Below are 16,371 nucleotides of genomic sequence, written 5' to 3'. Positions count from 1 at the left end.
CTCCAGCCATTCTAAAGGTTTTGCCTTCATTAGTCCTTGAAGAGACAGTACCTCAATTACTCTGAATAATCAACAACAGAATGTTTGTACTGAATCTATGAGATCTGGAAAGTCCCTAATTCAAAAACACTGTTGATGGCATTGTACTTTGTGATATAACTGAGGTTTTAGAATTCATTAATGTGCAGTCCTCCGTATGCTTCACCTGATTATTGTCTTTATAAGTTAAGGGGCTGATTATCTCCTCAGTTTATAATACTTTAGTCTGAAATGCCAAGTTAGTAACCTACAGTCTAACAGTCCAGAACCCAAAGACTGAGACACAAAATGACTAAGATATTCAAAACCACAACAACAAATCAACCACAAAAGGATGGAAACAACTACATAATAGAAAATGTGATGCAAGACGACCACTAAGAGAAGGCAAACAATGACTTATGATGTGAAAACAGACAGAGACACACAACAAGCACCTGCAGTCAGGTGTAGCCTGGTTGTTGTGCATTTCAGTCTAGGAGTCTGTGTCCAGAGACCCTTTGTTCAACGTGTTCACAGCTGTATAAGTATTCAAAGATAAAAACAACACATTTTCTATCATATCATATGTGATGAACTTTAATCAGTTCCTAATGGTAGGTGGTTGCACCAAATTTCAAATTCTTCTAATATTGTGTTCACAAGGTACCGACAGACAACCCGAAACCATAATACCACCAATCATGTCTGTTGTTGGCACTGAGGCACAATGAGATCAGAATGGCTAAAACCCAGAATTACATCTAAACACACTGCTGCTTTATAAAAAGTGTCCAGGACATCTACAGATATTAATATAAGGGCAGAGAGCTCCAAAGTTTGGAGCCACTTCTAAGGCACAGTCGATCTACAAAGCCTGATCAGAGAACCAGCTTTGCAGCAGCAGAGAGGCTGTAGGAGAATAGCTGCAGACTTACGATTAGTGATTCATAAAGCTTAGAGAGAGACAGCAGCTCAGTTCATTATGAAGGAGACCTGCCCCACAGAGCTTGACAGATGTAGTTGTACAGAGCTCAGTATCTTTAGTGAATACTGTACATCATTACAGTGCAAGCAATAACCTTAACTGCAGTGGAACCAAAGCAAACAACTGTTTCCCAATCCACTCCCATTTACAAAGGAATTTTAAATCTCTCAGGGGAATACTGCTCATACCTTCATTTTCATACGACTAAAGCAATCTGTTACCAGAAGACTCTGATGAGTGTTGAACTCATTTTAGAAGCCAAACTGAAATGTATTAATAATATGCATTTACATAACAGGTATTTTCAAACATAACAGAACACATGTTGTAACTGTGTACGTGTCTCACTCCCTCCACCCAAATCCCACAGTCTTACCCTTAATCTTCCTCAGTATTATATTATTTACCTAGGGAGGAGTTTTACTTATGGCTTATTCAGCTCTACAATTCTTGTACAATTACACAGTCACATTAGAAGCTGCACAGTTTAACTAGTCTCTCTGTAGATAGTGGGAAAGTGAAATTCACTTACAATTTGTTTTAATATAATAAAAGTATAGTAGTAATCATTGATCACGTGGCTCTGGCAAAGCAGATACACGTTCTAGGAGAATATGGGATTACAGTCTTACCTGCAGGCTACCATGTTAAATTGTCACACTTGGAGCCAAGTCGTGAACAATCTCTCAGCAAGTTAAAAAAAAATATATAGATTTCGTAGAGAACTGATGCTTTGAAACTCTTAACAAACACCGACATGTTTAAACTCATCTGCAATGGTTAATGCCACCCAGTGAAAAAGTGTTTGTCAACTCACATTCTGACCTCAAACGACTTGATAAATGACATACAAGACTGCACAGGTCATCTACAAAAAAGAGAAAAGATTGTGTCCTCATTTAACTTACAGCTGCGCATCAACATTCAGAATATTTAAACTCATTCATTATTGGTATTTAGCAATTCAGCATCAGCATTAACCAGTCATATATCAGTGCTGCTTTGAAAACAGTAATGAATGAACAGAGGACTTCTGCATTTACAAGATATAGAGTAGTGCTGCACCATTTAGTGACAAGTCATACTTAATTTTTGTGGACAATACTGTGAGATGCAATATAATAAATAGTATCACGAGTCTTTGTACTTATGAAGGAAATGCACAGAATGATCATTTGTATACATCTACTAAACCATTCACACAAACTAACATAAAATATATAACAAAGAGAAAATATCCATGGACAAATTATAAGAAGTTCAGGTCAGGACACAAAGTCGCTGTTGCTACTTACTTTTTGGAAAAAAGGTCCCTAAAGGGGTCTGAGAAGTCAGCAGCTACAATTTATACCATCATCACACTCAGCTGCACTGGCTCACTTTCCTTCGGTAAACCTGTAGATACTTATATTATTTATTGGCGGTATATGTGCATTACATATTTTATTATTCTCTAGCGCAGCATTCATACTCTGCTGTACAGTTTATAATTTTCCCACAATGTGAGACAAGACAATAGAGTCAAATGGAGTCTTGCCAGTGTGTTAAAAGTGTTGTCTAATGCCTGTTTCAGATTGCAAAAAACAAAGCAATTTTTAGAATATCAAGTGCCAACATTGGACTAGTTAAGACTTGTCTTACTATGGGTAACGAGGAAAGCAAATTCAGTTTCCACCAAAACCGAATCACAACATGAGTCAAGATAATGAGAAATGTAAGAAATTAAACACACAGACAACACAAGGTTTTGAGGTATGTATCCATGACTGATTATTAAAATAATAATAATTATTAGAATTATTCTGACCACCTTTCCTGTTAAGGGATGCAGGGTTGCTGGAGCAAACCCCAGCACCCAGACAGGCAGTACATTTTGGCCAGGTTGGCATTGAATGCTGAATAAATTTAATACTGGAAAGGTTTTTACACAGACATTGACCAGTTACTTAAACCACTGCATTACAGAATCCCAAAATAAACACATCTGAAAGTATCCTCCACATACATCTGAAACCTTAAACTATAACAACAGCCAGAGAAAGCATGTAAACAAACCATTTGTCATCACTACAGTATCCATCTTTAACCACATTTCACACATTGACCAGATTTCTTAAGAACTGACGATGACAAGAGTAGTTCGAGTGGAAAAACATGATCTGAACATCAGTACTGACGTGGTGTCATGTGATTCAAAATAAATAAGACATCATAAACTGTAAAAGTCAAAACAAGAAAAAAATAAATCAAAATCACATCAGTTCTTTATCCAATTTAGGAGAAACATGCGCACTAAACCACCCACTGATTCCTCCTCTTACTCCTGTGGTTCCGATTAGCACTAGCAGCCATAAAGTTTAGACGCAGATCACGGCCCAGCGTACACTCCCATACAGCTCCTGTCAAAGAGACTTAAGGCAGAAGCAAGATCCAGATCATTTAGCTTTAGTTTATTACCACCTGGAAGAAAAAGGACAGACTCCCTCTCATCATTCACAGCATTAACCCAATGTTATCGGCAGGAAAACAATTTATTTTGCAGCATTTGTTAAAGTGAAGGCTGAATGGGCTCTTTGTAAGTCCTCCTTAACAGTCATCTTATTATACATGTTTACTGCTGGTCACTGTGCTTCTCTGCAAGGACTGATGTTTATTTAAAAACTACAATATGTAAATGCTCTGTAATACTTTTCTTTATTCCGTCTTAGATGAGTAGTATTTCCTTATGTGTGGTCCTTATGTTTTGGAACACTTTTCTTCCTCCCAATGTGTCACTAATGCCAATATGCTAACAAAAATCAACTTGCAAAAAATAGCAACATACTTGAGTGAAGTAATCTTCTCAAGTAAACAAACATTAATACACTTTTGTATTACTTTGTCCCATTCAGACAGGGCACATGCTGATAAATGTAATGTAATAATCAACTGTCCACCTTTTACCTCCATAACTGAGATAAAAGTTATATTGAAGGGGACAGGTGAGGTCGAATCCACAGCATTTGTAAATCTATGGGATGATGTGGGGAGTGGTTTACAGTCCATCCCAGGATGCTGTCACTTTTCTTTCCACGTCACGGGTTGTTCAGACATACAGACTAAAGAGGTTGGGCCAGTGACCGCTGCCATTTCTTCTCAATTTGGCAATGATATTAATTGCAGTGGCTATGGACCACATGGACCATTGTTGGCTAATCAAATCCAGAAGGCACAAACTGTTAGACTTGACTGGAAACCGTGTGTTTTTCCGTGTGTCTTTTAAAATTAATTGGTTCAAGGTTTACTGACAAGCTACTTGACTTCTAATGCCATTCATTAGGGTTTATAGACACACAAAGGCCTCCTGTCACACCTCTACATTCCAAACCTAAAGTATAGCTGACATGTAAGTAACGAGTTGAAGTAATAGAAAACAGAAACAGTGGGATTAGCATTTGTTGTGATGTCAAAAATGTGACTCTGTTAGATGTATGTATGTATGTATGTATGTATGTATGTATGAGTATGAGCACAAGAGCGGTGGGTGGACGACCTGCTGCTATCCAGTATCACACAAATTAAGTAAAGGGTATGAGTTGGAAAGTTAGTGTGCCCAAAAACAATTTATGGATTTTTTTTTGTTCGTCTCTCTGACAAAATAGGCATTTTCTATTAGAGGGAAAGTTTACTGAAGATATTTGAGGTACAGTATTGATGTTTGTAGTTTTTATTGTTAGAAAATATTTAATAAAACCTCAAACTAACAACAACAACAACAACAAAAACTACCAGCTTAATTCATAACCTAAATAGAAAATCTTTTTGGTATTTTTAGATTAATTTAGATTAAGTGCGATTTCTCAGTCAAGTTGATCATATTGTTTTCCTCAGTTTACGTAGGCTTAGGTTTAAAATATCTTTTACAAACAGGCTTTGTGGTGTCTGTGGCCTTGCCCTGACTGTTGGCTATTCACAGTAAGCACAGTAATGTCATGTTTCCTAATGTGTCTGCTTTGTCAGTCACTGACAGTCATTCACAGTGAAAGCAGCCTGCAGCTAACTGGACACAAAATACCCAGAAAAATGTGCTTTAATAAAAACACAAATTAGAAAGTTAAATTAAAAACTTACAAAACAGGAAAGAACCAGCATGGATTCCTCGCATGTCAATTGAAGATCCACTCGATGATGCAAAACCACAACAAGATGCTGCTTCTCCAGAATGAAAACAAACACTGTAACATAATAAATCCGATGTTCAGCTACTGACAATAAACTATAAAGCAAAATGCAACAAGATACGGTAGGTACAAAGTAGGGATGTTTTTTGGAACTAATCCAGGTGAGATTCCTTCGTATACCTGTATACCAATGCATTACTAAAAATGCAGCAATTGATCAGCTGGAGATTTGTAATACAAATTGTAATTAAAGCAAAAATAACACATGAGACAACCACAAAAACATTCACCAAACATGGTGCCTTGTATTGCTTTTCTGTTTCTATCACCTGCTGGATCTGCTTACATGATAAAATAATGCACTTGATTTTTTACTTGGAGGTTTGAAGAGTTGGCAAAGAAAACCACAATGACTGAATGTCTACAACCTAATAAACAGTGCCCCTTACTGTAAAGTCTTTGGACTTTTTACAAATTGGTTCTCTATTAGTGTAATAATAATAATAATAATAATAATAATAATAATAATAATAATAATAATAATAAATAAAACCAATGCAAAAGTGCCTTTTCAGGACTGACCTTCATTCAGACAGCCTGAACAGAGTGTCAACTGTCTCCCTCCACTCTTTTCCTCTCTCTCTCTTCAGGTACAAAAAGAAAAGGGAAAAAATAAATCCATCAATCAAAGAGTCAGAGCGCAGCATTTTCTGTCACCACTGTATATGGTTAAAAAATGTGGTAATTAATGACAAAAAAAGGTTTTAAAGCACCATTAAATATTCCAGCAGCATGCAGTGGCCTGCAGGATACTGGGACCAGTGACATTAAATCAACCTTGAAAGGTTCATTTGTATGTTTGGACAAGATGAACATTAGGGCTGTGAATATAAATAAAAATGCACATATTAATTAAACCTAAACCACCCATACACAACCCACATCCTCATTGATAAGAGGCATCAGAATAAAATAGAAAAAAATAAATAAAAGGAAATCCAGTTGATCTCCATCTCATACAAACTGAATCCATAGTTCAACTATAGTTCAGACTAAAGACAAAATCCAAAGACAACATTTGGGTTTTTGCAACTACACTGACTAGTTGACTGACTTAATCTTAAAAGCTGTCAGATAGATGAATAATTAAGAATAATCTTTAGTTACAACTCTAATGTTTCTCTCCTGTGCTATGACTAAACATGTCATTCAGTCCTATCTGGGAAGATTTTCTTAGATATGTGTCATCAACCCAGAGGCAGCGGCTCGCTCTGTCAGGCCTGCAGTCAGTCACAGCTTTCAGGTGAACTGCTGGCCCTGTCTCTCTCTGACTCACACACTCAGCCTGTGAAGGTGGACTGGATTGATGACTGCGCAGTCATACAGGTGGTAACGTAAATTAAACTTAATTTAAGTGCCTGAATACTATTCCAGTGTGTAGAAAGTGATGGAATTCACTAGCAGAAAGACTTTCACATCGTCTGTGACACAGGGTCAGGAGATGATGTAAAGCATCCGCGAGTGTGAGAGAGAGAAAGAGAAGTAATGCAGGCTGGAAATATACATTTCTAATGGTAAAAGTATTATATGATAACACATAGAGGTGTGACTTATGTGTTTCTAATGTTTTCAGTCCATTAAAATGATAAGTGGTCTATTTTAAGTCAGACAGGAAAGAACATCCAAAGGCACACACAGAATAAAATCAACAGTATATCACCATCTTGTGGTTAAAAGAAGATACAGCATCACTAAAAATCTAAACCTGATGGAAAAAGATGAACACGGTGACAGACTGAAGTCACTGTAACATGTTATGTAGTCGAGAAACAGGCTGTGATTATTGTTGTACTACTTTCTTTAGCTGAATTTTAGTGAGACAACTCATGTGGAATAGATTTAAAGAAGGTAAAACTAATTCTGAATACACAGATCCCACATTTTTTCCATCAAAAAAAAAATAGGAGACCCTGTTAAATGAGATGCAGAAATAGAATCCCAGCAACAGGCTGGGACACATCAGGAATGCAGCAGATAATCATTATCTGAAGCACAATAAACTCACAAAAATCCAGGACTCATAGCTTGAGCCGAGTACTTAAGATAATGACTAATTAATCAAGCAGACCACCAATATTATGAGTTTTCCATGAAGAAAATACTGCAGCTTGTTCCAATACTACTAAATCCTTCAAAAGAAGTTTCAGGTTTATCTAGACACCTGGTTACAGAGAGCCCATAGGAAACCTGGCATAGGGAAACATAGTGAAAAACACACAGTGGTAAAAATATAACTCATTCTTTCCCCGAGTGAAAACTGCAATAAGACATTGCAAAAACACTTGAATGTAGTGGTAAGAATCAGAGGTACTCTACCATTTAAAACGTCACTGTGTCAGCTAAATGTACTTAAATAATCCAAAGTAATCGTTTCGACTTCCAAATAACTTCACCTGGATGACAGAATCTTTACCGAGAAGGTCATGAGTATTATTTCAGTCATGACTTTTAGATTTCTTTTAGTTTTTGATGCAAGGACACCTTTTTAGGAGTGTAAGGTCTTTAATAATAAGTTTAGTAAGTAGCTACATATGGCTTTCAGATAAAAGGAAATAAGTCAAACCTGCACTATTACCATTATCGCAGCCTTTTACTATTTTCAAATAACTTAACCAATACAGTAGTAGTCCAAAAATATGTAGTATTATCAAGTCCAGTGTTCACATAAAGGTTGGTAGAAAACAAAAAGTGTCAGCCAGATAACACTAAAAAAGAAAACAACATACAGACTTTAACCATCACTAGTTTGATATGACCAAGCACAACAGACATTAGCTAACATGTTAGCAAACACTTAGCTTGTTGAGGTGTTGGAAAAAAGCGCGAACAGCAGTCCCGCTGAAATGGTGGAGACATGAAAAACAGCAGAAAGCGCAGTTATATCCTCAACAAAGTGTTATTGAAGCCACATTATCAGACTTTTAGAGCTAAAGCTCCGGCAGAGGTGTTAGCAGGTGTTAGCTAACGAGCAGAGCCACGGGGGGCGGGGCTTAAATAGCCCGTTTAATTAGGTTCCCTGTAGGCCCCGCCCCCCTTAGTTACTGTTGCCACGCCTGTCAGCCGGAACCCGGAAGAAGATTCTGGACAGAATGAGTGTGCTTTAATATTTATTTGTTTTTATTAGACCTGAACAAAGGTACTAGAATTACTGATGTAACCAAGTTTGAATTGTTTACTTTAAGAATATAAATATAAAATCATATATAATATAAATGTGTTCATATTTCCCGTGAACGTATAAATCTGGAATATATCACATTCAAATCATCAGTGATTCTCTATCGTTCTTTAACCACATTTGGTTATGTAAGATTCATTTTATCTTCTGCTTTTTTAAACAATTTGATGGAATCTATGAATTTATGTTTCTGTGACTATTAGTTTTGATTAAAATGTCAGACAGAACAAAAACAGACCAACGTCACAGGTGAACTGTGGGAATGGAGACTGTACAAATGTCAGTATGATATTCAGTCATATTTTCCCCGGTTAAAGCCTCTGTTTACTTCTCTGGCATTTAAAACACATGAATGTTCTCTTTGATAATACTGTGGTATTCTGCAAATTTATGATTATACTAAAAAAAAAAAAAAAACGACAATCCACTTTTTTATTTCTATTTTAATACATCGTTTGTGATGAGAGGAGCTGTTTCAGGTGGAACTCACTCGAATGGCAAAAACAAAGAACAGTTTTCAGAACTAGAGATAAAAATGACTAAAGCTAAGCTATAAAAGACATTTCATAGGACAGAACAGCAGCAGTATGGAAATGAAAACTAAAAGAAACCTAACAACAAAGGAAACACTGAATGATTATTAAAACAGGATCACCACCGTTGGACAAACCATCCATGGGTTCAACAGCTCCTCTTCTCTAAACGTCTTAACACTGTCTGCTTGAATTTATTAGTCACACTAATGTTATGAAGCAGTTAATGATTCATATATTCATCACACTGAAGACGTGAAGTGCATGACCTTGATCTATTCATTCAATTTAGCATCTTTAATTTGAAACAAAAAAAAATGACAAAGGCATATTCTGGATAGAACCCAAGACACACTGCAGGGAAATAAAACAACACATATTTCATAGAGAACAATGGAGAAGTTGTGTTAAGTAGAAAGACCTGCACAACATGTGATTTATCTATATTTAGTCAATTAAACAACTGATGAAATATTACTTCAGTTTTTATTGGATTAAACTGAATCTATTTGGGTGCTGAATTTGTGACGAATGCAGCAATTTGAGTATTTGTCAACCTGTGCTTTGGGAAACTGATCGGCGTCTTGTTTCTAAATGAATAGGTGACAAGTGAGTGATTAATAAAACACACATGGAGACAATATAGTACTGATAAATGACCTGATACTAAATTTTAAAAAAAAGGTGTAAAATCACAAAGTAGTGGTTTCTGATAATAACTTTTCCATAATTCATCTCCCAGACAGCCACTGCATGTTATTCCTTGTTGAAAGCCCTTCTATTAACACAATTTTAATTAATACAAAATTATTTTGAAATTGCTGAAAAGGAGAAAAACAGATATTTCTAAATGTCAGAATGAGAGGAAGATAACAAAAAAGATTAAGAAATATAACTCTGCACTGTTTGTGGTTCCTCTTGTTGTCACTTTTTATTTATTAGTTTTTTGTGTGTGTTTACTTTGTAGATTAGCAGAGCAGCACACAATGTCAGCTACATATTCTCACTCAAGTTTTTTCTCAGATTTTTGTGTGCATGGAGCTACTTATGTGGTCTTTGAATAAATACTCAGGTAAAAACAACCTGAAGGTCAAATAAAACTAGAAGATTCATAATTTGTAGCATCACATGTACTGCACAAAAAGACTAAAAAGGGCTGGAGACACCTGTTTATTCACTAAGCAGGTGTGGACACAGTCTTAGGAATTTGCAAAACTCTAGAATTCAAAGTTTGTAAAACACAGAAAGCCTAACATAACCCTGCATGACTGAACACAAAAACACAGAGAACCAAAACAGCATTTATCACGGGCACTCGCCACTAGTTCTGCTCTTTCTTACAAACATCGCAATTCACTCTCAGCGCAGTGCTTCGAACAGAAACAATTGTACAATCCTTAGAAAAAAAATTTCACATTTCATGTGCTCAATTTGTCATCTGGAAACAGTTCATTTCAGAACACCTCTCTGATGAGGTTCTTTTTTTCCCACTCCTCAATAAAACCTCTTGTTCCTCTCCTGTCTCTTCTGGAAAACCACAGCTCCCACCACAGCACACACTACAATTCCCAGCAGGGCACACAGCAGAAGCAGGAAGACCTTCCAGCCGGTGAGGGGGGTGCCACGGAAGTTGCCAGTAGGATCATCAATGTTGTCTACGAAGGAAGAAGAAAGTTCACATTCAATGCAGATTTTCTGTCTCCATAATTCGTAGATTTTAAACAAAAGCATTCATTTGTGAGCATTCTTTTAATCTACCTTTAGGGGACTTGAGGAGGCTGACGCTAGGCTCAATCTTTGTCCAGTCCAGGTTCTCCTCCTCAAGAGTGTGTTCGACCATCAGCTGGTAGAGCTTCATGGAGATGATGTCATGGTTATCTAGAACATAATTTATGTTTTTAAACAGGTAGAAATTTTTGATAATCTTCAATATAATACTTAAAGTTTTAATAATGGAATGGAATAACTTCCAGAAGAAGAAATAATGAAAACTGATGCTTTTCAAAAATGAAATTTACAACTTAGATATATTTAAACTGTTCTATAACAAGGTGAAAAATTCCTTTGAGGAGCTCCAGTTCAGTAGAAGGAGAAGTTCGGTCTCCTGATCAGACCTACCAGACAGATCTCCGGTAGCTGCTGAGGCACCAAAGAAGTATCCAGTAGGAAGACGAACACCTCCGATGTCGATGCACTCCTTCCACTCATTCTTGTCTTCCACGTCCACCATCACCTGCAGGACACAGAGTGACGCAGTACTTCACAAAACTATTCAACAAACTGAATGAAAAAAAGGTTAAGGACTATGTGTTTATACCGTGAGTCTTCCTTTGGAGTAACGGATAGCGAGGTACGTGTCATGCTCCCTGTTTCTAATCTCTGCCGAACAGCCTCCGAGCTCCGACGACCGGCCGTCTTTTCCGTGGTCGTAACTCACCGAGCCGTTGTTCACCATGGCAGAAATGTACGGGAAGGAACGCTGGTGACAGAAACGAAAGGATTCAACAAACATTTCTTAGAAGCTGGGATTGTACACACAGTACAATTAGTACTTGTTACCTTAAATAAACTTATGAGAAAGATATAATAACATAAAAAGACCACATGACACATTTCTGATCATATGTAAACTCATGTTTACATGAATTGGCTGCTTTCACACTGCAGAGTTTTTAGTGTCATACATAATAATATGAATAGAAAATAAACGACCAGTCACAAAAATGGATACCATATACACACTGGACACCTCATTACAGTTTGTGTACTCTCCTAAGTGAGCAAAGTCATGTCTGTACTTGTCTATATTGAGTTATACTGTTTTGGAGCTTGCAAACTGAAAATGACAAATTTGAGGGATTAGACTGAGGAATTTAGAAAAAAAAAAAGACACTTTGACCTGCAGTGTGAACACAACGTAAGTCACAACACAACCTGCTAAGACGAGTGAAGATGAGTGGTTACTGCCAGGGAATCATGCTCAGTAAGGTCTTTGATTAAATTTGCTCTTTGCTGCAGAAACTAATACATGAAATTATAGCAAAACAAAATGTGGGAGTTTCAGTGTTAACATGCCTGAAGTTGTGACAACGTGCCAATTTAAACTGAAAAAAAAAACACCAACAAATCTGCACTGACACAGCATGCTAACCAGTAAAACCTGAGCAACCACTCACATCCGTTGCATCATCGTTAGAGTAAGTATCTATAAAAACGGCCAGCCCGTGGAAGACAGCATTGTTGGAAAACACAGGCCCTGCAAAGACACAATCCAGTCAATCACCTCGAGCAGCACACTACACACTTACATCCATTCCATGGAGGTCATTGCGGAAGGTATCCAAAAAAATAGCCAGGCCAAAAAACTGATCTTGGTTTCCAAACACAGGGCCTAGGATGGAGGCAGAGATGAAGTGACACATGAGCAGACAACTCCAGACACCTTTGTGTGGTCAGCAGTGAAAACAGCAAGCTGAGATGAGTGAAACATGAATGAGTCTGGACATGACGAAGAAAGTGGAACTGATGAAGTGAACATGACAAGGAGGACACAATGGTGCATTGGTATTTCTCTATTTGAGCTGCATCTGTGAAATATAGTGGCTGGATAGTGGAGTGGTAACATCGCAGCCTTCCATGTGGGAGACTGGGTCCTTAGCAGGAACTTCTATGCTTACACTGCCTCTGTACCTTGAACTTCGCTAAAAGCGTCTGCCAAATAACTAAATGTAAAATATACACATCCCTTCACAAACTGATTATAACCCTGTCTGCTCTATTGTAGAGTAATGTTTACACATGGGAGACTCACATTTTTCATCTCATTTGGCTTCTCAGCTTAAAAACTGATAGAAATTAGAAGCACAAAGTTAAAATGATAAAGGCTGCTGAAAGTGGAGTGAAGGTGTAAACTTCTGATGATGCCTCAGTCTGTCATAATAATTATTAACATTTTTATAAATAACTTGAGTAACACTGACAAAACCTCATCGCCATTATTTTAGTTAGGGTGGCCACTGGGGTGGAGTAGAGGGTGGAATGTCTCATGCAGGCCCCTAATAAATCTTTAGGCCAGATCTGGGCCACAGGCTGCCGTGTGGGGCCCTGGTTTAGTGTATAATAGAAAAGTGAGTGATAGACGGGAGTGGTGAACCAACCGTGGAAGTAAAGCACAAGTTAAGAAAGGTCTATATTTGAATGACCTTCTTTTAGTAAATAATACGATTGTAAACATTACCTGGATGCAGTCTGTCCTTCGTGTACCATATAGCAATACCGTCTCCATGGAGATTCTTCTTTCCTGACCCGTGAACTTTAAACTGCACATGCATCTCCCAGTCCTTCAGGTAACAAGGCTGCATCACAAATGCAAAAATGGATTTAATTTGTACAGTGGGTTCATAAACATTATGTGTTGAACAGAAATTGCAGAGAAGTAATCACAATCAGTAGAAGGACTTTATATATTTTATATGTTAAAGATGTTTCAGTGGAGTAGTTGATATACATTATTACTCATTTTTAATTTAGTTAATCAGTCATTAAACTACAAATTTAATGACTGGTCACTCAGTAACAAAATGTGTCAAACAAAGACCTCAAAGGTTAGTAGAGTAAAACAACTCTGAAATGCAACATTAAAATCATAACTACTGCTGAGTTGCCAGTTGCAGTTCCTTTTCTTCTTACAAATAAAGAGAGCACGTTAAAGGCATGTTAAAATGTTGGTAGTTTTTCCTCACCACAGTATTCCAGATGGATCCCTGCTTGCTTCTCTCATCTGGAGTGAGTCGGACATATGAGCTAGTCACCAACGTGCTTCCCGAGAAGTCCCACTGACTTGTAGGACTGCTGCCAACACCTACAAGACAAACAGCTTGAAGAGTAAGATAGAAAGATATTTTATGGCTTATTGCACAAACACATTTACTGCTTTTGGTTGTTCTTCATATTGTTATGGGATATATAGGAAGTGCATTACCGAGTACTTAGCGAAAGCAGTTCATCTATACATGAAATTTGAGTTATGGCCTGTCCTATTTAATAAAATTCATACATTACACATGAGCCCAAAACACTCAACACAACTGCCACATTGTTTTAAATATTACTGTAGATTATACCTGACTTAGTTTCTGTTATGAGGCAGCTGTGTAATTAGTGTGAGAATGGATCAAAGTGCTCTAGAAAGGCGGAAAAATGAGAGCCAACCATTTGCAATTCACCTGCACCTTTTTTGCACACACCCTAAACAAACACTTCTGTGTCCTGGTGGTGTGTTGAGGGCCCTTTGAACATTTTAGCATTACAAAAGACACATTCTTTAGCTCTTAGCTCTTGTACTGCACAGATGGCATTCTTGATGTATGCAATGCACTCGACTTGACCTAGTTAACGGAAACAGCTGCAGGCACCTGCAGCAAACTATATGATTGAATGTAGTGATAAACTCTGCAACTTATAGAGCAACTCAGGTTTAGTGATAGTGAGAGTTTTGTTACAGACATCAAAAGGACATTTTCCCTGTGGCCAACACAGTCAACTTAACTGGTGTTGAAACTGGCCTAAGAACTAAATTCAATTCAATTCAATTCAATTTTATTTGTAGAGCGCTTTTTACAATTGACATTGTCACAAAGCAGCTTTACACAACCAAAGAACAGTACATGAACAGTGTATGTGTATGAGTCATAATAATGTGATTGTCCCTGATGAGCAAGCCGAGGGCGACAGTGGCAAGGAAAAACTCCCTGAGAAGGCAACAGGAAGAAACCTTGAGAGGAACCAGACTCAACAGGGAACCCATCCTCATATGGGTGATTACATGCTGTGTAGGCAGCAGTCCAGTATAACAGTTAAAGTCTTTTAAGTTAATATGGAGTCCAGTTAGTTATTGCAGGCAGGCAAACTAAAGGTATTCCACATTTACACAAGATGTATACGGTGACCATTTTAATATGAAAGCCATTTTTAGATGTTCATATGTCTATATAGATGTATATATGTATTATTTTACCATTTTATGAATCTCTTGCTTTAAATTAAATTATTTATTGCTCGAAAATAAGTTAGCAGATTATTTAAAAAGAATGGAAATCAACTGATGCCTGGAAAAGCAGGGTGCAAAGTAATTAGCGACGATGCAAACATGCAATGTGCCACTAAGGACTATTTTCATTATTGACTGATCTGTCCATTACTTTTCGCAGTTAACTGATTGTTTAGTCTAAAAATAAACCACCGTGATGATCAATTCTTACTTTTGAACATATTTTACGTCAGTAAAAAGCAACGAACGTCAAATTCGAGGCATTTGTCCTCAAAAAACACTCAAATAAAAACGCTGTAACATTAAGTTGTGGGTACAGTTTTGTTTTGTACCCAAATCATAAATCCGCGTAAAGTTTAGTAACTCCTGCTTCATGCAGGGGAGATCCAGTAAAGTTGGTACGATGGACGTGTTTCAATACATTCATCTGTTCAGCTTTCACATTTTCAGTTGGAAATATTAATGATGAAGTTTTTAGCTAACTACATAACTTGTATGTCATGAGCTTTACACGTATTCAAACGTTAATTATACACTAGCTTGTTAGAGATTAACTCGTAGGAAGTCAGTAATATACATTAATTAGCCAAGATGTGTCTAAATAACTTTTAAACGAGGGAACTGGTGGATGAGTGGACCAACGTCAGGCTAGCTGCCGAGCTAACCGAGCCATCTTACCTTGATAAGGTTTCATTAGCGAATGTTCCCTCTTCAGATGTTCTGCGTTTCCGTCCGTTATATCACAGCACACCAGACACAGTTCAAATACCAGAAACACAAAGGCTGTGCTTAGAAATGCTCTAATGTTCTCCATTTTGTTAAAACAGACTCTGAGAGAAACTCTCACAACAAATTTGTTCTTCGAAACTCCATAAATCGAGCCGGTCCCTTCTCTATTATCTTCCGGAAAGAAACCACCTTTTTTACCACACTTTCTAAACCGGGGAGTTATTTTCCTTCACGTATTGCTCAGATACAACGTTTATTAACACTAAAATCTTAATTATCTAAAAAATGTAGTTACATTAACACAGTTTAGTTGTGACCATGCGAAAGAAAACGTTAAAATTAACGCGTTTCCGCACGGAAGATTTTTGTAGACGGCGGCAATTTTACCAGCCAATCAGAGACAAGCACATCGCAAATTAAGCCAATCACGGACGACTTGCTTTTCCGTCTTTCTCCACTAAATGGCGACAAGAGACAAATAAAAACAAGTGTAATAAACTTTAGATGAGTGTAGTTATGAAATCTAACTTAAAAGTAGATCATCCTATTTAAGAGGCACATAAAAGTATTCCTGCCAAGGTTAGGGGACATCTGAAGTTATTGTAGTTGCAAATAAATAAGAGACGATGAGGTGTAACAGTGTGGCCTAATAGATG

The 16,371-nt window shown here is 37.2% G+C and overlaps 1 protein-coding gene across 1 annotated transcript; it reads right to left on the bottom strand.

Annotated features, from left to right (window-relative positions):
• Window positions 1–8,703: 8,703 nt before the first annotated feature.
• On the bottom strand, window positions 8,704–16,033 carry lman2 (lectin, mannose-binding 2). Its single transcript, XM_026358275.1, has 8 exons — window positions 15,665–16,033; window positions 13,680–13,798; window positions 13,175–13,292; window positions 12,246–12,328; window positions 11,255–11,416; window positions 11,056–11,170; window positions 10,696–10,815; window positions 8,704–10,592 (listed from the first exon to the last, which is right to left on the bottom strand). The coding sequence occupies exons 1-8, from the start codon at window positions 15,798–15,800 to the stop codon at window positions 10,432–10,434; spliced, it is 1,014 nt and encodes a 337-aa protein (XP_026214060.1). The 5' UTR covers window positions 15,801–16,033; the 3' UTR covers window positions 8,704–10,431.
• Between the last annotated feature and the right edge of the window lie 338 nt (window positions 16,034–16,371).

The sequence above is a fragment of the Anabas testudineus genome, chromosome 10 (genome assembly GCF_900324465.2).
Source record: "Anabas testudineus chromosome 10, fAnaTes1.2, whole genome shotgun sequence".
Taxonomy (NCBI): Eukaryota; Metazoa; Chordata; class Actinopteri; order Anabantiformes; family Anabantidae; genus Anabas; species Anabas testudineus.
The sequence above is the reverse complement of the archived record's forward strand: the minus strand, read 5'-3'. Positions and strand labels throughout refer to the sequence as shown.

What these genes read in the sequence shown, in the direction of transcription:
- lman2 (XM_026358275.1), bottom strand. Translation starts at nt 15,800, where the DNA reads ATGGAGAACATTAGAGCATTTCTAAGCACAGCCTTTGTGTTTCTGGTA. An exon ending in GATCCATCTGGAATACTGTG is followed by an intron (nt 13,293 to 13,679) that starts GTGAGGAAAAAC and finishes TTTGTGATGCAG; the next exon opens with CCTTGTTACCTGAAGGACTG. An exon ending in ACTCCAAAGGAAGACTCACG is followed by an intron (nt 11,171 to 11,254) that starts GTATAAACACAT and finishes TGTGTCCTGCAG; the next exon opens with GTGATGGTGGACGTGGAAGA.